The sequence below is a fragment of the Vicugna pacos genome, chromosome 3 (genome assembly GCF_048564905.1).
Source record: "Vicugna pacos chromosome 3, VicPac4, whole genome shotgun sequence".
In the NCBI taxonomy this organism is placed as follows: Eukaryota; Metazoa; Chordata; class Mammalia; order Artiodactyla; family Camelidae; genus Vicugna; species Vicugna pacos.
In genome coordinates this window covers 38,559,296-38,585,410 of record NC_132989.1, presented here as the reverse complement: position 1 = coordinate 38,585,410, position 26,115 = coordinate 38,559,296, and the positions used below count along the sequence as shown (strand labels likewise).

General features: G+C 33.5%; 1 protein-coding gene across 7 annotated transcripts in view; it reads left to right on the top strand.

Annotated features, from left to right (window-relative positions):
- DMXL1 (Dmx like 1) overlaps window positions 1–26,115 on the top strand; it is a 113,889-nt gene that overhangs the window by 8,091 nt on the left and 79,683 nt on the right. For all 7 annotated transcript variants that reach the window (XM_072957838.1, XM_072957835.1, XM_072957829.1 and 4 more), the window contains exons 2-7: window positions 7,324–7,449; window positions 10,113–10,184; window positions 13,079–13,157; window positions 17,562–17,694; window positions 21,432–21,498; window positions 22,602–22,777. In XM_072957838.1, the coding sequence (XP_072813939.1) occupies window positions 7,324–7,449; window positions 10,113–10,184; window positions 13,079–13,157; window positions 17,562–17,694; window positions 21,432–21,498; window positions 22,602–22,777 (653 nt within the window). The remainder of the gene's footprint in view (window positions 1–7,323; window positions 7,450–10,112; window positions 10,185–13,078; window positions 13,158–17,561; window positions 17,695–21,431; window positions 21,499–22,601; window positions 22,778–26,115) is intronic.

Sequence of the window (26,115 nt, the reverse complement as noted above, 5' to 3'; positions counted from 1 at the left end):
GACCATTTTACATCTTCCTTTTTGATATGAGTGTCTTTTATTTCTTGCCTTATTACTCTGGCTAGAACTTCCAATACTATGTTGAATAGAATTGTTGAGAGCGTGGGCATTCTTGTCTTGTTCCTGATCATTGAAGAAAGCTTTCAGCTTTTTACCATTCAGTATATTAGCTGTGGGCTTGCCTTAATGGAGCCATCCTTGCATCCCAGGGATAAATCCCACTTATTTATGGTGTGTGATCTTTTTAATGTGCCATTGAAATCATTTTGCTAATTTTTTTGAGGATTTCTGCATCTATATTCATCAAGGAATTTGGCTTTTGTAATTTTCTGTTCTTGGAGTGTCCTTGCGTAGCTTTGGTATCAGGGTAATTACTGGTCTTGTAAAATGAGTTTAGAATATTCCCTCTTAAGTGTTTTGTGGAGAGTTTGAGAAGGATTAGTGTTAATTATTCTTTAAATGTTTGGTAGAAGTCATTGGTAAAGTCATCTGGCCCTGGGCTTTTATTTGTTGGGAAGTTTTGATTACTGAATAAATTGGTATATTATATTTTCTCAGTTTTAATTTCTGAAAGAGTAAATATTGATAGTGATAACCCACACAAATTAAAGCTCTTGGGGAGGGGGAGCTAGGGTGGTTATCTTCAATATTTTCTTAAGAGTGCCAAGGATTCCTGAGACCAGGAAGTTTGAGAACCATTGCTTTATAGTATTCCATTGTATGATTATACTATGATTTATTCATACATTCCATTTTATGTTTGAGTTGGTTCTACTTTGGAGCTTTTATGAATAGCTATGAATGTTCTTGTACATGTCTCTTAGTGTATATATGGACACATTTCTTACAGGTAGAATTGCTGGTTTGTTGAGTGTGCATGTGTTTAGCTTTCCAAAGCAGTGATACCATTTTATTTTACATTCCTATTAGCAATTACGGGAATTCTAGTTGCTTCACATCCAAAGAAGTTATTTTTAATAAGGGAAGAAATTAGGGGACCATTATTACATTTATATCAGTGTCTATTTATAAGGCATTGTATGGCAGCATAGCAGAAGGAGTAAGAGCATGTTGTTTCTCATTATTATAACTTGGTGGTCACTCTCAGTTGTGCTTCACACTATCTCTGAGATTTGAACCAGATTACTCAGTCCTCTAAACTTGAGTTTTCTTATCAGTAAAATGGGGTGATTATAGTAAATATCTCACATGATTTGCTGTGAGGATTAAATGGAATACTAGTGAAAATCACTTAGCCTTTGGCCCTGCCAAAGAGAAAAAATAGGCTCAGGTGACTACAGTAAGTGAAGGAGGAAAGCACAAATGAGTGGCAACATTTTTTGTTTTAACCTTTTGAAATAATTATTTAGGTTTGAGATGTCTTCATTACTAAATGGAAAATATTTGGAAATAATTTCATACCTAGAAAAAGTAAAATGAAAATATTATAAGAAAACTTGTATTCTCTTTACCTAGATTTAGCTATTGTTAATAATTTACCCCAATTTTCTGTATCATTTGTGCACACTCTTATATGTATGTGTGTGCCTACATTTTTGTTTTCATGAACCATTTGAGGGTAAGTTACATGTGTCATAACTTTTTACCCTTAAACACTTTGGTTTGTATTTCATGGTAGTAGGAATATTATCTTACATAATCACAGTACAGTTATCAACTTCATAAATTTACATACCACTTTTATTTAATGTATTGTCCATGTTCCAGTTTTACTAGTTGATACAACAATGTTCTCTGTAGCATTTTTACCCCTTCCAGTACAGAGTTCAGTCCATGGGCAGGTATTGCGTTTAATTATCATGTGTCAGTGTCATTTTTCTTTTCCTTTCTCTTTATTCATTTTGACATTGATTTTTGAAGAATATAGTTCCCTTCTCCTCCTTAAAAAAACAAACTTGTTCTCATTTTGCATTTATCTGATGTTTTCTCTAGATTAGGTCAGGGTTATGCATTCTTGGCCAAAATTCTGCATAGATGATGTTGTGTCCTTCTCTAGGTTATCACATTTGGAGGCACATGATATTTATCATTAGCAGTGTCAATTTTGATGACCCATTATGGTTCTATCCATTTCTCCACTGTGTAACTGTTTTGTTTTTTCTCTTCACAACTAATAAGCAGTGTGTGAAAGACATTTAAGACCATGCAATTATCCTGATCCTCACCAAGATTTCCCTCTGGATTGAGCATCCACTGATGATGATTTCTTCCTGGTATTTTTTTCTCTTTGCTCTTTTCTTTTTTTTTTTTTTAGAGCACCTCCTTTCTGTTTGGCATAACAAGGTGCTTTAGGCTCTCATTGTAGCTGCCCTACCTGACCCTGTAATTAACCATTTCTTTGAGGAGCCCTGGTTTCTTTTAGTAGACAATGTAGAAACCAAGATCAAGATACTAGGTGATCTCATTGCTACTGGAATGTGTTTGTTTCTTGGCCCTTTCAGTGGACAGAACTAGCAAATACACACATATGTGCATATAGCATGCACATACATACACATATACAAACATATGTTTGCATGTGCATATGAAAATATGTATATTTTAGAAAGCATGATTTTATATACCAATATTTCTGATTTCATTCCAACCTTACCTGACTCTGCTGTGTCTTCCACATTTCATATCTTTGTTCTTTCTTACACAGTAAGAACTTTGGCTCATTTGCTCAATCCTATAATGTGTCTAAAGTGGTTTCACAATTACATTGTCCATACCACTACAATTTTTTAAAAAACCTACTGAAGAGTTTAGGATTTGTTTGTACTTCTTCTCTTCACCCTGCCTGTGAAATAATAGAAAATATATGTATTGGTCTCTGTCCCCCATTTCTGGCACATAGTTCCTGAAACCCTTGTAAATTCCTAAGTGATAAGAACATAGGAGCATCTCATATTCTAATATTTGGTCTTTGAATGTGGGTCCTGACACAAGACTCTTGAAACCCTTGTAAATTCCTAAGTCATAAGAGCACAAGGAGCATCTTTTGTTTTGATGAGGCAACTCTGGATGGGCACTTCGATAGCAGGTGGTCATCAGAAAGGTGCAGCCATGATTAGAGTCTTGGAATTTTCATCCCTACCCCTCATTATTTAGAGAGGACAAGAGCTAGAAATGGAGTTAACAGTTGATCATACCTCCACAAGGAAGTCTCTATAAAATCCCAACAGTATAGAGTTTGGGGAGCTTCCATTTTGGTGAACACATCCAGGTAACAGGAAGGGTGCACAACCCAACTCCATGGAGATAGACGCTCCTGTACTTGGGATGCTCCCAGACTTTTATGAACCTGTTCATCTGTATACTTTATCATATCTTTTAATGAGCCAGTAAACATAAGTGTTTCCCTGAGTTCTCTGAGCTGTTTTGGAAAATATATCCAAGGTGGGGGGGAGGTCATTGGAACCTCTCATTTGTAGCCAAGTCAGACAGAAGTGTGGCTAATCTGGGGACCTACTACTTGTGATTAGCATGTAATGTAGAGGGCAGTCTCAGTTAAGACTGAGCCCTTAACTTGTGGGATCTGATGCTGTCTCCAGGTTGATAGTGTCAGAATTGAGTTAAATTGTGGGACACCCAGTTGATGTCACAGAATTGCTTTGTGTGGTTAAAACCCCCACATGTCTGTTTTCAAAAGTATTGTGAATGTGGTAATAATGTAAGAGTAAACGAGAAACACGGGAGAAGGACTAGGTTTTTCCTTCTCTCTATCTAAAACTGAAAATGTATACTCAAAATCTGTGTTCATAAATTACTTAGTTCCTCCCTGCCTTCTTTCTTTCAGTGTAGATATAATATTTGTTTAAAATGCAGTCAGTTCTTTTGTTTCACCCCCACATTCTGAATGATTTAATTTAATTTTTAAATTTGTATAATGTTAACATGTTTCAAAAGTTATAGCTAGTGTCCATTGGTAGATGAATGGATAAAGAAGATGTATATGTATGTGTACACACACACACACACACACACACACACACACACTGGAATATTACTCAGTCATAAAAAAGAATGAAATCTTGTGATTTGTGATAATATCTGTGGACCTAGAAGATATTATACTAAGTGACAGAAGTCAGAGAAAGACAAATACCATATGAGCTCACTTAGATGTGGAATCTCAAAAACAAAACAAGTGAACAAACACAGCAGAACAGTAACAGACTCATAGATACAGAGGACAAACATGGTTGCCAGAGGGAATGGAGAGGGGCTGATACTTGAGGGAAATTAAGACATAAAGACTTTAGTCACAAAATAAATGAGTCATGGGGATGAAATGCACAGCATGGGGAATATAGTCAATAATACTGTAATGCCTTTGTATGGTGACAGATGGTAACTAGTCTTATTGTGATGATCATTTTATAATGTATAGAAATACAGAAATACAGTGTTGTGCACCTGAAACTAACATAGTGTTGTAGATCAATTATATTTCAATTTTAAAAAGTCGTAAGTATATAAAAACCTATACTTGGAAATGTTACTGTTTGCTTCCACTCCATCCTCTCCCCCTTGGTAGGTAAATAATTTTATTCTTTCTTAGTTTTCTTCTCCCATTGTTTCTTTTTGTAGTAATCAGGTACATGTGTTTTCAGATTTTCCTTGTTGTTTACACACGCATAAACTGCTATATATGCCCTTTCCTACTTGGCTTTTTTTTCACTTTATACCATCCCCTAGAAATCACTCCAGTCAGTTCATAGATAACGTTCTCCTTTTTGTGGCCGTGTAATACTCCATTGCGGGTATGCACCATACTTTAGTTAACCAGTATTCTATGCAGAGCAGGATTTTTAAGGAGATAATTATACATTCTTGAAAATGATTAAGAAATAGAACAAAATGGAAATATAGTTTGAATCTTCTATGGATTTTATTTTTAATTATACAAACTATAAAAATTAGCATTCTATAGTCAAGGAAACCTAGGAATCTTTTTTATAAGCCCCAAGCATGGTAGTTAGCTCATGAAGGTTGTATCTTTTGGTTATATCTTTTTTTCCCCCCATTTACTAGTTTATTGTCATCCATTAGTTACAACTCTTAGAGAAGAAAATGAGGACTGAATGAGAGAGATATTTCAGATGAATATCAATAATTTTATTTAAAGTTTATCAAAAATGGGGAGAATAGCTTTGTACCTTCTAGTACTATCGCAAAGAAAACATCAAATGACAGACAGTGATAGTATAATGCAGCAGCAACAAAAAAACAAGGGTAATCCAGAGCTGTGTAAGTCTTTCAGTGATCAAGGCTTGTTTGTATTATAAGTTGGCGTCTTTCTCTCTATAGGGCTAGGTATTTATTTCTGAGATAACTTTGCATTTATCAATTCTGAGTTTTTAATACTTGTATTAAACAATAATTTTATAAGGTACTTCAGGATTAATGTAGACTTTATTCAGGAAAATTTAGCCTTGTGATTGTCAAGATTAGGTGCAACATTCTGGTTATATATATATTCTGGTTATATATATGTATTCTGGTTAATGGAAACTGAGCAAATTTTGTTTAGTGAGAAGGAAATCTAAATTGTAAACATTCCAAATTTAGCACAATATTTTGGGGAACAATGATAATTGACTTTTTTAATCAAAATCTAATGTTAAGGAGAAAATCAGTTTCTAAAATATTAAGGTATTTTAGACTATTGTTAATGAAAATTTTTCTTAAAATAAATTAGTTTTGAAATTTATTCTTACTAATAGTCTTGTGGCAAGCCTTATGATTGTATTGTGGATATTTACATAGGTGAGCAGATCATCATGAGATTTTTCGTTTACTGAGCCAGTTTTTTCCAGTATGTGACACTAATGGAACCAGACTTGATTTCCCCTAATTCCATTTAGGAAAATTTCAGGCAAGCATACGTAACTAGGAAAGTCCCTGTGCTGCCATGGAAATAGTACTAGATCAAAAATGAAGAGGTCAGAGTTCTCATGCCCACTCAGTCGCTAAGAAGTTGTCAGCCTATTTAGGTCTTATTTTCTTGTTAGTAATATGAGCAGATTTATTTGTAATGTCTTTCAAGTCCCTTTTCTAATATTTTTTGGTAGCTTGTACAGAACCATTTTGGAATTGATAGAAATTATGGTCATAAAGTATATATTAAGTATACTATTTTTTTCCTTAAATAAGGTGTATGTGCATGTGCAAATGTGATGAGAAAATAAAGAATTACTAAAAAATTTTAAGAACATATCAGGATAAAAAACAGTTTGTGATAGAAATTTTATTGTCAAATTTATTGCTGGTCTATATATGTAAATTCTCAGAGGACAGCCATGTACTCTTAAATGGAAGAAACTTCTGGGATCTAAGAGTAGAGAAAAGATAAACTTGAACTCTACCTCTTTGTCTTGGAACTTAACTTGTAGTGATAATGTATAATAAGCAAGATACTTACAAACTGTGATGTATACTATGAAGAAGAAAAACAGTAGTGTGATGGAAAGTAATGAGGGGAGAATATTAATGAATACGAATATATTCAGGATCTGAGACCTGAATGTTGAAAAGAAGCTAGCTTGACAAAGACCAGGCAGATCAAAGGAAGATAAACCACCTTGAGACGGAAAAAGTTTGACGTGCCCAAAGAACAGAAAGAAGGGCAGTATAGGAGCTGGAGGCAATTGAGGGAAGGAAAGAGTAGCTTGACGTGGGTTTGGGGAATTGGACAGTCATTTAGGGCATTGACATTGGTAAGGAGTTGAGATTTTATTCCAAGTACAACGAGGAAACAATTGAAGGGACTTAAGCAGGGAAAATTACTTGGTGTAATTAACATTTTAAAATGATCACTCTTGTAAGGGGGCTATAGCTCAGTGATAGAGTGAATGCTTAGCATGCACAAGGTCCTGGATTCAATCCCCAGTACATCCATTAAAAAACATAAATAAACCAAATTATCTCCCCCCAGAAAACAACAACAACAAAAAGATCACTCTTGACTTTGTGTGGAAAGGAATTAGAGGGAAGCAAGAATGGAAGGAGTCAGAATATAAACAGTAGTGCAGGAGAGAGATTATGGTAGTTTACATAAGGGCAGTAGTATTCAGTGGAGATGGAAGAAGTGAAGGGAACTGGTGTATATTTTGCGGATAGGACTGACTGAATTTGCTGATGGGACTGTATATTGGCAGTAAAGGAAGTATTCTCAAATAGTAAAGTTTTTTTTCTTTAAAGAATATTTAAAATTTGATAAAACATAACATTTAATGCCAGTGTTCTATATGATAAATGTTTTCTTGACAATTTGATCATTTTTATTTTATTTTTTTCTTTTTTGTTTGTTTTTAGGCTTATGCATCTGGATGTGACGTTGTTATACTGGGAAGTGATTTTGAAAGATTGCAAATAATCCCAGGAGCTAAACATGGAAATATTCAAGTAGGATGTGTAGATTGTTCAATGCAACAAGGCAAGGTTTGTAATCTTGTGGTAATATGAGATTTATTTTGAATATGGTTTTTGTCAGGATAGTCTATTGAATTAGAGACTTGCTTTGTTTCCAGGACAATGTAGCTACAAATATCTTTGGCTGTCTGAGATGTACTCTGCGGAACAAAATTCCTGATTCAGATGTATCTTAGAGATTGTTAGGAATTTATTCTTGTATAATTTTAAAATATAGCATAATTTTATCTATGAGTTAATAAAGAAATATAATATTCATTACCTGTAAAATAGGTTTAAAACGTACTTATTTAAAAATTTATTGAATTGAGGGAAAGAATGACAGTAAATTTCAGTCTGTAAATAAACTCCTGAAGACAAGTTACTGTTAGAGTCCTTCTTTGTCTGTAAACATGTAGTTATCTCCTTGTAACTTCTAGATAAACTTTGTATGAAAATGGTGATAAACTCTTCTAAAGTCTATAATTTTTTATTAATTTATTTAAGTCTATAAGAAAAATGAAAAATTTTATCTGGACTTCTATTTACGTATGAAAAGTAAAAAGTTACCTTGAAAGTAAAACACTAACAACAACAAAAGAAACAAGGCGTATGATTCTATATTAGGTTAAATCCAGTTTTATATAGTACCAGAATTGGGAGAATCATAACTATTAGGCAGTATAGTGTATAGATAGCTTACCATAGCACTGTATGGGCATAGATGACCAGGTCTAGGTTGTAGCTAGACTGGGCTGAACTTTGCAAACTTAATTTTTTAGCAAGATATGTAAGTTTATTGTTTGATTCTTGTGATTCCACTAGAATGTTTTGTGTGAGAAATCAAAATGGACCCAATCTTTTTTTCTTTTTTTAAGTTTAGTCTAATCATTCTTAATAAACCCGCCATTCTGAAAAGTCACTTATTGGGACCTAGTTTAAAGATACTCATGATAAAGGAGTTTCAGCTCTTGTAGTCTTTACCTATTTTTTGGACTACTATTCTTTTTGTTATTCGTATGTCCCTTCCCTTTATAGAGTTACAAGTGTTTCTCATCTGTCTTTCTTTTGTTCATGCCTTTCATCCTTACTGTACTACAAAAATGATTTTTATTATAGAATGCTAAAAATCCTTCAGACTTTTTTTCCCCTTTCTCTTCATGTTTGTTTGATCTCCTAGCTCTGTAGTTCTTGTATAAAAAAATTTGCTCTCACCACTTGATTCATATAGGGCTCATTAATGTTGGAAGTCTAATTTTAATTATTTCCAGTGTGAGTTATCTTTTTGTGATAGGCTAGATTACATAACAGTCCAGGTTAGAATGAAAAGGTCATTTGGTTTTATAATCATTCTAATAAAGGGTAAATTTCCTTTGTTTCTCAGATATCAGTATAATCAAATGATTCCATAGTTATCAGGAAGAAAATTTGTGGGTCCTGGTACTTGGGACTTTTGTTTACATTTAAAAAGGAAATACTTCTTAACACCATGGTCATCAATATTTTGTCATTATTGTTTTTTTTCTTTGTGGTACGACCAGATTTATTTTTCTGAGAAAATTCATATGCATTTATCTTGTTGTTCATTTGCTTAAAAACGTTCTTAGTTTCCCATTACCTTAGAAAAGTTCAAATTGTTCACCTTGATATGAGACCCTGTGTAATCTGACTCTCACCTGCCTTTTGGCCTCATGTCCATTATTCTATCTTCTAGCTGGGCAGATGGTCAGTCACCTCCAAACATACATTGTTTCTTTTAATCTTTACATTTGTGTTCATACTGTGCCTTATTTCTAAAATTGAATATTCACTGCACTTTGATGTCCTACCCAAACTTAAAGGCCCAAACAAAACACTCCCAGACCAACTCAGTGTGGTTGATTTCCACATTCTAAGAATTGCTCAGAACATTTAAAAATACCCATTGAGAGTTTTTTCCCATGTAAATGTTGTATCCTTATTCCTTACTCCCTCTTTACTAGATTATATGTTCTTATTTTTATCCCTAATTTATTCATTCTATCTATGTATCTGTCTGATTTCTGATATTTGTGACTCACTGAAACTATAGTAGTAGCTACCTTATAAAACAGAGCCAGGAAGAGTTATGCTCCATTAATTTAAATGGTAAATTTTAAAGATACTCAAATAAAATAGAATATTGAAAACATATACTCCTTGGAGGGTTCACAAAAGAATAGATCTAAGTTTTAATTCTAAAAAGTGAAACATACTGACAGTTCACTGACAGAGTTGTGATCTTTGAGGACAGATAACCTAAAAACTGATTTTAGAGTCAGGTCAAATTCCATACTTGACAAAGAATACATCGATAGATTTTATTATGTGAGGAAGAGAATGAACATTTATTATGTATCTCTTTTTTTTTCACATATGCATCTTATATAGATAATTGTATACCAGATGTTTTACAAATACTACTAAAAAGATAGTATTATATATATTATAAATACAGATAGATTCAGAGAGATTAACTTACTAGTTAGCATAGCAAATGACAGTAGGGATTCTGACCTAAATATTGTAGTCCCTGAAACTGATATTCTCAAGTATTGGTGAAAGAAGTTTTGTGATGGGTATATTTCAAGTTACAGTATTAATCTCTTTTGCTCTTTTGATTCATAAGCAAGTTAACATATCCATAAATTTTCTTTCTTTTTTCTTTTTAAAAGATTGCTGCATCCTATGGAAATGTTATCTCTATTTTTGAACCAGTTAACCTACCGAAGCAAAAGAAAAATTTGGTCAGTAATTTATCTTTTCTTTTAGAAATGGAAATGTCTTGTGTCTTAAAAGATAACTATTTTTAAGAGTACAAAATTAGATCATCACATAAATCAGTATAAATTATACAGTACAATTAAAGACATGTTAAATGCCATTTCCTTATAAAAACTATGTTTACATCGTTCACTGAAATGGAGTTAAACTAAATTGTGCTTGGTCAGTTGTCTTGAGATGCTTTACTTTTTTTCCGTATGTCTTTTTTTTTTATAATAAGTATTTGGTCTTAACATGCCCCCGGGATTTATTTTCTTGCACTTCATATATCATGTAATATAATTGTTAGTAGGTCAGCGAATGTTTTTCTTTATAAAGAAACTAATTCAGAAATAGTTCTGAAAGTTGTTTAAAAGAATAGTGTATAAATATTGAGGTTATATAGTAGATTTCTTGGGTGTTTAAATGCTCATAAATATAACAGACAGACCAGGTTATTTTACCCATGTCTACTGAAGATTAAACTAGTGATTTTTTAACCATGTTTAAGACCATCAGCATGCTGTGCTCTAAAGATCACTGTAGTAGGAGTCATAGAGCTGGCTTCTTTCTCTGCTGCTCTTTAGCTGTTTGATACTAAGCATGTCAGCCTCAAGAGGCTCTTTTTTCAATTCCAAAATTGGTTAATATCTATTCATTCTTGATGTAAAAGACTGTGGAAATATGTTAAATGTAAAGAATTAAAGTGTTTTAATAATACACCTACCATATATCTTTTAATATTTTTAATTTCTTTTTCACATAGCTGATTAATATCTTATAAATTCTCCCTGACTTAGTTTGGCAGCTATTATTTCTTTTTTATAAGTAAGGCAGCAGAGACCCAAAGAAAATAACTGACTCAAGCAGTGAAACAGCTATTGAGCCACAGAACTAAGAGTTAAACCAGTTGTGTTGATTTTCCCCTACCTTGTGTTACTAAAAAATATTTTCTCTGGGTTAACTGATATCCATTTTTAACATGTTGATCGCCTACTGTGGATTGGGTGCCCCTGAGGACACACAACTGTCACCCAGATTTGGGTGCCATCATGATCAATGTGTTAAATTTAATAGAAGGAGAATCCATAATTCTCCTCCCATTTCTGTTTGTGTAGATATATTACCTAACGAATCCACTACTGGAGGCTCTTACACTCTTATGAATTAGTAATTGACAGTATTTAAAACAAATTTTTAAAATAGTTTCTCTGCTAAAACACTATTATTTCAAATAATACTTAAAAAATATGTGTTGAATGAAATTCCTGACTTTTGCAAAATCAGTTTTTTATGTTTTTTTAAAATGCCTTTATTAATAAGGGTAGAATGGTAGAATTGAGAACTTTAGGTTTTGCCTACTTTCTCTTGTACTAATTATAATTGTTTAATAGTGTGAAAAAATTATTAAGAAGAGGCTGGTTTATTGGTAGGCAGCACTGATTTTGCAGAGAGGGTGAAAAAAAAAAAAGCCTGATGACTAAGGGGAAAACTGGATCAAATGGAAAAATCAGAGACGTGGAAGGTGCAAAAAACTTCAGTTTCACACAGGGAACTATATTAAATATCTTGTAGTAACTTATGGTGAAAAAGAATATGAAAACAAATATATGTATTTTCATGTATGACTGAAGCATTATACTGTACACCAGAAATTGACACAACATTGTAAACTGACTTCAATAAAAAAAATACAAAAAAACTTTTATCTCAAGATACAGTTTCAGAGAATCTTCAGATCCTCATAAAAATATATTATTTGCATACTCTGGAATATTCTTTTAAGATGATGTTTCTTCATGAGAGGTACACTTCAGAATCACTAGTTGATAAGTGTGTCCAGATCCTGCCCTGGAGAATTCTAAATACATGGGTTTGTGCCTGTGTACTTGTACATCTAGTTCTAGAGGGAGTTCTGATGTGTGCTGTGACTGACAGCCTTTGCTGTAGTGTGGTGTTTGATAAAAGCATATTCTGCAGTCCCCCTGTATCAAAATCACCTGAGATGTTAAAATATAGATTCCTATGCCCCATCCTGGCCTTTTCAACCTGAACCTTTGGGCATGGATCTTGACAGTTTGAATTTTTAGTAAATATCTCAGGCTATTTTCATACTGAAGTATGAGAACCACTGCATTAAGAGAGTGTTTATGAGTTTCAATCTATTAGAGATTAGAGAAATCAACTTAGTAGGCTACAACTTGAATTTAAAAGAAAATGGAATAGAATAGAAAATGTTAGAGTGTATCACATGTAGTAAGGGTAAACTGAGATTGCATTTATCTGTGTATTTGTGTGTGTTTTGTGTCACAGTGCAACATGTATTTCTTACTGGTATTCAGGTAAAAACAAAAAGTTTGAAAAATATTACTTTAAGGAATGAAAAACTTAAATTTCTTAAATTATATAATACAGTGAAAGTGTTAACACCTCTTACTATGAATTTTCACATATACCATATAATCTCAGGTGAAGATGAAGCATTAAAAAAGAAAGAAGCCTCAAATAGCAGAGACAAAGACATATTTTAAATTACACCTTTGTAACTATAATGATAAAGCAATAATTATAAGTTTAAAAGTCTGAGGTTAATACATATGTTGTCCAAGGTGGCAAATATTTATTGGTTGTTTAAATATGCTAAAGACTGACTTTTGGACCTCTATGAATGGATATTCTCTGACTATTCTTCTCCATCACATACTCCTTATTTTTCTTGACTGCACTGAACATTTTATTCTCCTTAAATATGACTACCTGGTCAATTATGCCTAAAAATGAGTGCATGTGTTATTAAAAATAATAAATGTCAGTGTATACATTTGACAGAGAAAAGATGCCAATAATAATTGGCTAAATGAATTTTTTTTAATTTTAGGAATTATATAGTCAGTGGCAGAAAAGTGGCCAATTTTTTCTGGACTCAATAGCACACAATATAACTTGGGATCCTGCAGGTAAGAATATAAGAAAGATTTAACTGAAATGAAGTAACACTTGTTTGGGCTATTGATTTTTTTTACTTTCATGTATTCGGTTCTGCTTTGTGTGAGCTTGTTTGAAACACAAAAGTAAGTAAAACAGATTGTGCTGTTTTAGAGCTTACTGAAATGAGAAAAATATGTACTGTAAGAGTGTCCTGCTATTGTAGGAGTATGTGTTGTTTTGGGAAGAAGACACTAATTATCTCTGAAGAATCAGTTTCATTGAAGAGGAAACTTTGCCCTGAGAGTAGATAGATTTTTAACAGTGAGGGTGGGGTTAGGTTGAGGAGGGAAAAAAAAGTGAATACTAAGAAGAGATAATGTGTATATGTATCAGTTATCTATTTCTGCATTAAAAAACCATCCCATAGCCATTTTTACCAATCTACCACAGTGAGCAAAGACACAAAGAAAGCATGAGATATATGCTAATAATGGTTAGTACTTCATTGAGGCTGGAGTGAGTTTGGTGATGAGGAGATAAGATTACAGCATATGGAAAATCTTTATAGTCTTACTAAGGAATTTTAATTTAATTTTTTAGTTGTATAAAAAGTATAGGTTTTTGAAAGTGTCTAGTGACAAGCTAAGGTTTATGGTTTTGCCAGATTTTTCTGGTGGCAGTAATGATCAGAGACAAGAGGAACAGGAAGATAAATACTTTATAATTTATAATTACCTTTGGAAAGTATGCATTCGCAGTAGTCTGAATGAGAAATAAGAGCTTGTTTCGTTGCCTTTATTATAGTAGGTGCTCAATTAATATCAAGTGACTAATGGAAGAAATACATAGATATGAAATATATTTAGGTAGTAGAATTGACATTACTTGACAACTGGACTTCAGATTACTTTGGGAATATCTATGACCACAAAAAGAAGAGTGATATATAGGAGTTAGAGATAGTGGAACGTAAGTTTTATTTGGATGTATAGAATTTGAGATGCTTGCGTATCATATAGTGATATTCAATAGGTAGTTAGAAATTTGAATCTAAATGTATGAAAGAAGTCATCTTTAGAACATATAACTAGAAGTCATCAGTTAAGATAGATACAATAGTTTAAATTTTAATATAGTAGATGAAATAGCTGAGAAGAATGCTAATTTAGAATAAGATTCAGAACCTTTGGAAATTAGAGAATGAAAGAGATTATCTTAGTTTTTTTTTTAATGACACAATGTTTTAAAATGGTTTTTTTTCTCATGAGACTGATGCTTACTAGCTGGTATCCTACATGTGTATTTTATGCATACAGTGAAAAGAGTGAAAATTTACCCTGGGTTCAGATTTTAAAATCTGTTTAGTACAGTACTTTATTTATAATTCTACATTGGATAGAATGACTCATGTCCAAGTCTATGCCTGTTGTCCTCATATTAATTAATAATTAATAGTGTCACCTTCTATTTTCAGAAGTGTTCCTATTTGGGTGATAAATTATATGGTTACTCTCTTATAGCACTATAATTTACTGTAATTATTTGTTTACCTTTTTTTTTAGTAGACAAAGGCTGAGATTCTGTTTTATTCAGTTTTTTAATTTATTTTTAGGGGCCATTATATTAAGCTCTCAATAAATGTTTACATATTTGAATACTAGTTTTGTGATCATAAGCAGATAACAGATCAAAAATGGTTAACTTGTAAATTAAGGTAATATCTATTTCACAAGATCTTTTTTAATGATCAAATGTGGCAGTATACATGAAAGTACTTGGAACTTTCTATAAAAAGGTATTTATATAGATACTTCCTATAAAAATGTTGTTGGCAAGCAAACAGCTACTTGAAGTCTCCTATGAATAACTTCAGTAAAAACATTTATTATTTGAATTGAGTGATATTTCTTTAGTAATGATACAGTGGTTGCTTGGAATTTTTGTACCTGTGGTCTGTAAGTACTAATGCTTCAAAAGATAGTATTGATGTTAAGTTCCTTGAAAATCATCATTACAGAGTAGTATTAGAAGATAATTACTTATTTTTTGAACATGTCTAATAGTGACTTGCCAATAGTTCATGACCATTATCTTTTTTATCATAATTTAGTTAAAATTCACATAAAAGTTTATTATTTTTCTTTTTATAATTGAAGAGTTAAAAATTTATTGGCTTTTGGTTGAGAAATGAGTTATTAATGAAATAAATATTTGGGAGCTATTAACTTACTACTTTTGCAAATGAACTTTGTAATTATAAACAGATTTAAAATACATTAAGATAAATATTAGTCTTTTGGTTTTGATGAATATTTACTTATTATTATATACTATGTGTTGGGATATAAAGAAATTTTTTCAGGTGGTACTAGTAAATTGACAGTATTTCCTTGGTGTTGTCTCCAAACCTACTATTGCATCTTGCTTAAATCATAAAATTTGCTGTTTAGACTTAATGCTTCTTTTCCGTACTTTGCTATCCATACCTCTGCTCTTTCTGTTCTAATCAGTGTTTTATACCAGACGTTTCCTACTTTTGTTTCATTTTATAACTGGGATTAAGTTTTTTGTATTCTATATTAATTTCTTAATCCTTCACGGAACACCTTTATTTCATCCTCAGTTTATGTTAAAGAAAAGAAAGCTTGTCAAAACTGAACCTCGTAGATACAGAGAACAGATTAGTGGTTGCCAGAGGCAGTGGGCTGGAGTAGGGTGGAGGAGAGTTGGTGAAATAGGTGAATTTATTTCAGTTATGAAATAAGTAAGTCCTGGGATGTAATACACAGCATGGTGACTATAGTCAGTAGTTCTGTATTGTGTATTTGAAAGTTGGCTAAGAGAGTAGGTCTTAAAAGTTCTCACCACAAGAAAAAAAAATTGTATGTGGTGTTCTAAACTTATTGTGGTGATCATTTCACACTATATACAAACACTGAATCATTATATTGTAACTTGACCCTAATGTAAAGTTATGTGTCGGCTATATTTCAGTAAAAAAAAAAAAAGAAGAAGAAGAAAACTTGTGTCTGTTGGTAAGCTAAACAGTGGAATAAAAACCATATTTAAATGGAATGTCTCATTAGTACTTTCTGGACTGTTTTTATCCGTCTGTGAGACTTTCCACCTAGATGCTACTATTTATTGAATTTCTAAGTGCATAGGTTTTGCTAGATACATTATACTTATTATAACTAATCCTTATAACAAATCTGTGCACATTTCTAATATCATAGATGAGAAAATTGAGGCTCACAGGTTGCCCAACTAGATCAGATTCACATGGCTGATTAAATGACTGACTTGTTTTGCCACAGACCCACTTTCCTTTTGAAATAAAGTCATCTTTCCAGAGAGACACAAATCCATAAATAAGGTGAATGCCTTATTTATTGTCAGCTTTTTGGCCAAAATTGCATCTCTTCCTTTAGCTTCATCATTTGGATGATAGCATAGTCTTCTACTCAATTACCCAAGTCATAAAGTTCGAATCTGTCCTTGAAACCTCTTGTTTGTATCTGTTTCTTACTTGGTGTCAAGCCTTGAAATTTTTGTTTTTTGAAATGGCTTTCAAATCCTTATTACTATAATATTTGATTCAGATCCTCAAGATTTCCCATCTGTATGTATCATTTAACCAGGTTTCCCAGCATCTTATGTTTTCCCTAATTCTGTCTATCTCGAGAATTACTTTCTAAAAAAGACTTTTTACCCTTGGTATACTGGAGTTTTTGAAAGCATGGTGAAAATTATAGATTATCTCTCAAGAAGATTGTACACAGTTTACCTCTAATTTTTGCATATTATGTCATTGGAGGGATGTGTGTAGACCTCTTCATATCCATCTGTTGACATCTCCCTCCTACTTGAGACCCCTTATTTTAGAATACATATCCACTTATGTAAACTATCCCCCAACTACTCCCAGCTACCTATAACAAACTCTGAACTCTTTATGAACTTCAAAAATGCTCCACAGTATTATCCCTCTCTTCTTTTTCCAGGTCTACTATGCACCTTACTCCTTAACCATAACGAGGTTATGAAACATTCTCCGGAATAGATTTGAACTCACATGTTTTCATGCTTCTGTTCATAATATTTCTCTAGTGGAATGTAAACCCATCATGAAAAAGAACAGTGTTTCATTTGTCGCTGTATTGCCAGTGCCTAGCACAGTGCCTGTTACAAAGAAGATGCTCATTAAATGTTGCTTGAATAAGAGATTAAAAGATCTTTTCCCCTTTTTGTCTAAGCTGCTTCAATAAAGTTAAAATATAGCCTAACTCCCTCATACCCCAAATCTCTTTTTTGTTATTAGACCTTTTTAAAAAGTTGTATTTTCTTTATAGTATTATATGAAACTCCTGAGCATGTAACTTAACTCACTAATTAAATACTGAAATAATAATTGGTGAATGATATATTTTTAGGCAATCGTCTCTTAACTGGTTCTAGCTGTTTGCAACTCTGGTCTAATGCTAACTTGGAGAAGCCAGCTGAAGATGAAAATCCAGATAAAACAGATCTTAACTTTGGGGATTGGAGATGCATTTGGCATTGCAAGTAAGCAATTACTTAGGGGATTAAATTAATGAACCTGTTCTATGTGGTCTTATTTTATTATAAATGCATTTTCATTTATTTCATTTCACACTAACATAAAAAGTATTGACTTTTTAAAAATAGTGACATACCTTATATACAGAGGATTCATCATTTCCCATGTTCTTTTTTTTAAATTGTTGAATAAAACAACTACAAAGAAACATTAAAAATGTGTGAGGCCTATATGAAGATAATTAAATAGGAACTTGCCAAATTATACAAAAGGAGACAGAGATACCTTTCATGCTTTTGAGTGGAAGTTTTCCTACTGTGGATAAGTATATTTTTCCCAAATTAACCTGTGTGTTGAACATCATCCTTACCAAAATCTCGCTGGAATTTCTACTTTTGAGCATAGTTCTAAACTTTATTTAGAAGGACAAATTTAGGAAAAATCAGGGAAATTCTGAAAGAAGAAAAGAATGAAGATACACAGTATAGTAAAATGACTACAACTGGTGAAAAAGTTTGTTGTTAATACAGAAACAGATAGATTTGAGTCCAGGATTAGACCCAGTTATACATAAAGATTCAGTATATAAGGTGGCATTTTGTATCTGTAGGGCAAACTTGGTAGCTCTCTGGGGAAGAAAATATTAGAAACTCTTCATACCTGGCACCAAAATAGATTTCAAAGGAAGAAAAAGCATTATTATGCAATGAAAAAAATTTCATAAGAAAATATAGGCAAATTTTCATATTTTAAAACTACCATGTCTGGTATGGTAGCAACTAGCCATATTTCACTTGAGCACTTGAAATAGGGCTTCTGAAGTGAGATATACTGTAAGTGTAAAATACACACTGGATTTCAAAAATTTTGCACAAGGGAAAAAATGTGAAAATCCTATTAAATTTAAATTGATTACACATTGAAATAGTATTTTTGATATATTGGGTTAAATAAAATATAATTAATTTTACCTGTTTCTTTTTGTGTTTTGAAACGTCACTACTAGAAAATTTAAAATTATGTATTGTGCTAGCATTTATCATTGTGTTTTATCACTATTAGATGAGAAGTGATGCTTTAGAGTTAGGGAAAAATTAAATAGGATGCCAAAACTAGAAAGTGAAAGGGAAGAAAAGGAAAAAATAAATAGTTTTGTGTATCAATAAAAAATTTCTGTAAAGCAAAAAGAACATAAGGAGAAGAATTGAAAACTTGGGGGAAGTATGTGCAATTAGGGGTTAATGCCTTTTTTAAAAGGAGGTCTTAAAAATTAGACTGAAACATATGTCTCAAAAGTAAACAAAAATGGACAATGAAGAGGAGAATTTTAAACAGTAGTACCTATGAATAATGAACATATTAAGAGTTGATTGACCACACTCGAAATCAAGAAATGTGAAATATCCAGAAAGAAGAGAATGAATGATATCTATTACTAGTAAGAGTGTGGAGAAAAGGTAGCCTTACATATTGCTAATAAGGGCATACAACTGGTATCATCTTTCTAGAGATCAATTTGAAAATATGAATCAGCAGGCTTAATTTTTTTATACCTTTTAGATATCAATTCCAAGTTTCTTTCATTCATTCAGCAAGTATTTGCTGAGTGCTTATCATGTTCCAGACAGTGGTAAAAGTACATGGAACACAGCAGTGAACGGATAAGAGGAGATAGACAATAAATCAGTACAACAGGATGCTAGGAATGGCATTCTTCCTGAGTCAGTTTTATATGAAGTGGTAATAGGATATAAAACAGATACCAAAGTCAGAGTAAAGCAGACCTCCTATATATAGAATTTACAAAGGAGATTTCAAAGGAGCCGGTGCCATATTTTTTGCACCACCAGGTAAATCATGGGTATTAAAATGGGTTGATGTGTAGAGAAGAAATCAGGATTTTGCAAAGATATTTCTTTAGAAAGAGCTATGACTTTGCTTTTGAGTCTTTTATATAATGTTGGAGAGAGAGGAGCAGTGAAGTGTTACATTGCCTTCTGTGCAGGACTAGGAAGGAGCTTACTTGGGTTGAACTGAGGATTTGAAATGGATTTCATGCCTTTGGGAGAGGGGAAGAATCTTCAGTTAAATCACCATCAGAGTTACACAGTAGTAACTTGGACTGGACGTGCTAATTTTGGTTTGCTATTTAAGCAGCAAAGCCTTGGGGCTAGAAACTATGCTAGCTTTGTTTCAGGTTCACCTGAAGATTACACTAACTGGAATACATTTAAAAGTTGAATTTGATTACGGTCCGTTTGTGGTGCATTTGGAACACTGGTTACACATGTTAGATGAAGACCAGTAAGTACGACAGAGAAGACGCAGGGTGAGGGGAAGAAGAGTAGAGGTACATTTATGTATAGACCTGAAGGAAGTGAGTGAGTAAGCCATGTGTGCATGTCTCTGGGAGAAGAATGTGGCAAAAGAGAACTAGTGCAAGATTCTGAGGGGAAAGTGTGCTTAGCTTGTGGCTGGAGTAAAGTGAATAAGGTGAGGAGTGATAAGAGAGATGATCAGAGTCAGGAGTCAGATTATAGGTTATGGTGAGGCTTTTACTTTTTATTCTGAGCGAGTTGGGAAGCTGTTGGGGATCTTGTTGTGATCTGATTCTCTTTATAAAGGACTACTTTAGCTACTGTAGGGACAACAAGGTCATAATCATGGAGACCAGGCACTTTTAATTATTTGTTTTAAAGCTATGCTTAGGATTAAACAGATGCATAAAAATGTGTGTGCAAAAATGTTCATTGCACCACTTAATGTTCGTGACATATTTTAAAATAAATATTACAGAGCAAATTGTGAATATAACCTCAGTTTCCATCTCCTTCTTCCCCACACCCTCCCTCTGAAAGTAGATGGGGAGAGTGGAGAGAGTGTTTGGAAGTCTGTGTATTAAAATGTGAATAGTGGTTTTGCCTGGGAATGGGTGTCATGGTATTGGTGAAGCTGTAGGTGATTTTATTTTTTTCCTTTCACCTATTTGTATCAATGTTTTTCGTGAACGTATTTATTACATTTAAGATTGGCAGAAAAAGTTATTTTTATTTGGAATGAACTGTGACAGAATTCCTCTATGGCCCGCTTTACAAATAAATTTAGGATGAATCTATATAAACATGAACTTGGGTAAAGAAAAAGAAAGCAGTGATAGTGAGACTTGTCTTATGGGTAGCCAGAAGGGAAGGCAGGGAAGGAAAATGAGCCAAAGCTCCTTGGAGAAAAAAGGCATTTACTCACTAAATATATTGGTGAACCTGGAAGGCTGCATCCATGATGGTTGCAAGTCTCCCTTTAACCCACACATAATCTTTAATTATGCAAATGCTACCAAGGCAGAATTCATTTTAAAATACTGATTTATTGTCTATGAAAATGTATGTTGGAGTATAGGTATCTCTGGCTCCAGAAATTAGATTTCGAGATTGAAAAAAGAAATCTTTCCCACATTCTAAGGGACTGAGAGCTATGACTCTCTGTCTTAAGCTTTAAAGACTGACAGATCACTCCTTACATGATTCTTATACATGAATATTTTTACATAAAGAATAATTGTTATATTTGATTTAATGTTTTCCATTTATAATTTATGAGATATACTTTAAAGTGAGTGTTAAACTTGTGTCATCACAATATTTTCTATTACTTGAAGCAAATTGCTGACTAGTTTACAGAAGTAGTGTTGCATTGTCTCATTTAATTTTCCTTGAAAATTATTCCTTGTCTGTTTAATTTACAGAACTGCTTCCCAAGTTCATTTAATGAAATTTTCACCAGATGGAGAATTTTTTGCCACTGCTGGAAAGGTAATTTGTGAAATTGCTGTTGTCACATTGTGTTTATGGTGTATTTTGAAACTTCAATAACAGTAGCTGACTTCATTATTTAAGTTGAAACATTTTGTTAAAAATATGATACAGCAAAAATTGGCTCCATATTATTGTGTTAAAAGGCAGTATGGTGTAATTGAAACAGCAGAGACTAAAGGTAGATCTGGGTATAAGTTTTCCATTCACCAACTTTTTGATCTTGGACATGTTAATTTCTTTGAGCCTTGGTTTTCTCATTTGCAAACTGAAGATGGTAATGACCTCATAGGTCATTGATCATAGGATTAGTTTAGACAGTATATGTAAAGTGACTGACAGTGTCTTGGATGTAGTATACTGTCAGTAATAAACTATAGCTACTTTTTATATTCTGTTTTAGCTGACAGCCATGATAGGATGTATTTAAAGTAGAAGAATTTGCAGACTTTCTAGAAAGACATTTGTAACCATTTTCTTTGTTATTACCCGTTGATTTCAGAATAATGTATTCCCTTGAAATTATTTTATTTTTTATCATTGGTTCACAGAGCAGTTTGCGTATAACTAATAGTCTGAAATTATTGTTCCCAGGACTCAAAACCTGTAGACTATGAGATATGCCCTAAATCCTCAGTGAGAGTTATTTTTTTTAGGAGATTTTCAACACTTTCTTTGAACATTCACATGATATAAAAAACTACTCTTTGATTTCAAGAAGTAGCAGTCTTTCCAAGTCTGCTAGTGGCAATGCTTTCTTACTTGATAGTTGGCTAAGTGGGAGAATGAACCCTTAACTTCATGTTTAGGTCTTTCCCAAAGGACTGTATTTTTCCATTCCGTATGGCCAGTAGCATTTTCCTTGAAATAATCCTTGCAAAATATACACATTCATATATTTTAATTCTTAAAGTACAGTTAAGGAATGCTAATAGAGAATTATCAGAATCAGAGATTTTCTTTTTAATTCCTCCATGCCCAACCCCTCCTCACATCCCTAAGTTCCTTTAATTAGGGAGAAAATCTATTGCTGTTTGACTTAACTTTTATATTTTAAATTCTGATCTTATGTTTTTCTGTTTTTTGGGGTTTTTTTCCCTTAGGATGACTGTCTTTTAAAGATATGGTATAATGTAGAAAACTGGCGGACAGCTGTTACCTCTCCAGATAAAAATTCAGAACAATCCGAAGGAGAAATTGACTTTTCTTTCGTGTATCTGGCCCATCCTCGAGCTGTAAATGGATTTTCCTGGCGTAAAACAAGTAAATACATGCCTAGGTCAGTGGATTAGTCTTTTTTTCCCGTGTATTAAGAGAACATCATCTTTGTGACTTTGACTTCTTTTTTTTCACTTTGGGAATCCATTGCTATAGGATTTTTGCCTATGAAGATTCAAGTAATATTAGATAGTTCTTTCCCTGCAAACCTCTGGCCGTGGGTCAGCTGTGGTTGATGCTTAACAGAAGAGCCACGTGAAATGATAATTGAGATCAGATGTCCTTAAGTGACAGAGTAGGGCATCTTTTTCTTCCCTTTGTTGGGTATCCAATTCTTTAATCTCTTAATCATTCTCCAAATTGCTGTTTTTCACATTTAACTCCCTTATCTTCTACCTTCTATGTGTATCTCCTCTGGTTTCCTTTTTTTTTTTAATTAAAAAAAGAAAGAAAAACAGCTTTATTGACAGAGTTTACCATGAGGGCTCAAGTATTTCTTTAACTGCACCCAGCAGCTTTGAGGGAAAGTGTTTGAATTAATACATTATGATGCCCTGAACTAGGTATTAGTTTAACCTACGCATGCATGCACAAACACACTGTTAGTACCTCTTTTCGTTTCTGTAGTTCTTCTTTTGTTTCCTATTGTCCTTGCAAGACTTGATATCCCATTAAATTTTTGCCTATACTTGGTAAGTTACAGAGATACTATTTAAGTGTATACTTATATTACTTAAGTATAGGTAGAAATTCCTTTTTGTTCCCACATGGCCATTTTCAGTTTGTCCATACTGTGGAGCAATATAGTTTTTCCCTTATCGTTTTGTCACCTGAGATGTTTTAAGCTGATCGATGGTACTGGATCACTTGTCGACTTTAGTTTTGCTCTTCTGAGCCAACAGACTATACCTAGATTTTTGAAAAATTACTTTACTTTAAGACTTTTTTTTTTTAAGCAGTTTAAGGTTCACAGCAAAATTGAGGGGAATGTACAGAGATTTCCCATATAACCCTTGCCCAGACACAGGCACAGCCTCCCCGTTATCAACATCCTCCACCAGTGTGGTACGTTTGTTACAGTGGATGCTTACATCAACACATTATCATCACCTAAAGTTCATAGTTGACAATATGGTTCATTCCTGGTGTGCATTTTGTGGGTGTGGACAAGTGTATAATGACATATCCTTCATTGTTATACCTAGGTTTTTTGGAGCTATTTTCTAGTGTGGTAGTTACTGTACTTCCTACCCTAGCTCTCCAATCTGGCAAAGCATAGGAACAGGATACTCCAGGAACAGTGACAATTCCTTTTGTTTGGTGGATGTGTCCCAGTCTTTGGGCTAAAGGAGAGTGGTGTGGACATTATATATTGTTAGCAAAATCACCCTCATCCAAGCTTCACTTTGAGAACTGTTGTTCTAGTACCTCTGAGACCATTGCCCATATATATAAAAATGTGTTTAGAATAGAATGAGCTATGGTATACATTACCTCTCCTTTTAAAGTTGTAAATGACCCCAATAAAATTAACTGCCATCACAAACTGTGAACCTTATAGGACTATCAGAAGATTACATCATTTCAAAGACTAATTTCTTCCGGTACTCCAAGTATTTTCATATGCAGCTGGTTAGACCACCAGAATACTAAAAAAGAAGCTTATGAAATATTGTATCTTTTGAGACAGGACAGTCACATCTCCTGACCCTTGTTTACTTTGTGTTGGCGAAAGTGATTACAGTGGAGGCAGAGGCAGATACCTTAAATTGGGCCATTATGAATGCCTGATGACAGTAAAAATTAGGCATACTAGTTTTTCCCCCTCTGCTTATGTTCATTTTATCTCTTATCAACTGAATTCTGCAGCATAAAAAGCCAGCTAATAACCTTCCTTAGTTCTTTTTAATTTTCATTTTTGTTTCACCAGCTGCCTGCAGATACATAGTGGGAAGTTTGCCCCTTTCTCTTGAGAATGAGATCCCATCAAAGACTATTGTTCCTTCTATATGGCATTTTCACTGAGTGATTTAGATGCTTTGTTTTTCATGTAAAATTAAGATGCTCAACCAAATGGTTGTACTTTATGCAATGGGTCTGCTGGAATGAGAGAGAAGGATGGAGAAGTGTTTGTAATGAGCATACACTTGTTTACAAATTAAAAATTGGTGAATATAGGACAGATTGGAAGGTTTGATTATATCCTTTAAAACCTCCAAAAATTGGTTATACATAACTAGTTTCAAAACCATCTTAGCCTTTTAGCCAGTTGTTACATCAAGATAGGACAGGTGTTACAGACCTTACCAATCACATGATTGCCCTCTATAAGGTCATTCATTTGTATATATATATTTGTGGGGGGAGGCACTATACCTGAATATGATATGCTTATTCAAGAGAGAATAACATACCTTGATGAAGAAGTGAGGAAGGGAGGTATTGTCTGAGAAATATCTCAAATATGTCAGGGTGTTTCTTCCATGCCCTGCTTATTTTACCTGTTAGCTGTTTACACTGTTTGTCAGGCTTGGTATCCTAAAGAGAGTCACATGGGGCTACCCACACTCCAGAGTGGAAGCCCCGTCTGTGCTTCTGAATTGTGGACCTTTCTGGCTTGCCCTGTCTATAAGCCCTCCCTTTCTACCATTTACTAATTGACACTGTCAACCTTGTACTTTCCGTATTACTTTTCGATGTATTTTCTTCTGTTTCTGTTTACTTTTAATCTCATTGCCACTGTCTGTGTGTATGTCAATGTACTGGAGAGAAATTAAGAGAGAGAAAGAGGGTAGGAAAAGGTCAGAGGGAAACAGAGGAAAAAAAGAGAAAGGAGGAGGAGGAGGAGGGAGAGGCATAAGAATGGGGAAAGGAAGGAGAAACAGAGGGTTTAGAGAGGTGAGAAGGAGAGGCCTTAGGAAGAGGGAGAGGTGGAAAGGGAAGGTGGCTTGAAGAGGCTGAGAAGCAGAAAATTGTAGGAGAAGGCAGAGTGAGAGAAGCCCGGAGAGTGGATGGAAAGAGGGGAGGAAAGCAGGGGAGTAGACAGAGAGGTAGAGGGAGAGGGGAAGGAGGGAGGGAGGTGAGAAAACAGAGGGAACTTAAAGGAGAGCTACAGAGACAACGTGCTGTTTTCCCTTTTCTTCCCCTTTACTGTTGTTCTTTTTAAATCAGGTAGATATGTTTGTTTTAAAAAGTGACTACTACAGAATATTTTAATTTAATTTTTTTCTTTAACTTACTGAGTTACTTGATGGAAACCTTCTATTGATTGTTCATTTTTAAATCAGTTAGGTACTTTTGAATAAGTGTCTGTTTTAGGATATTGCAGCCTTTTTTTTTTTTTCCTAAATTTGCTGAGTTATCCAGTAGAAAGGTAGCCTTTGCTGATAGGATTTCAGC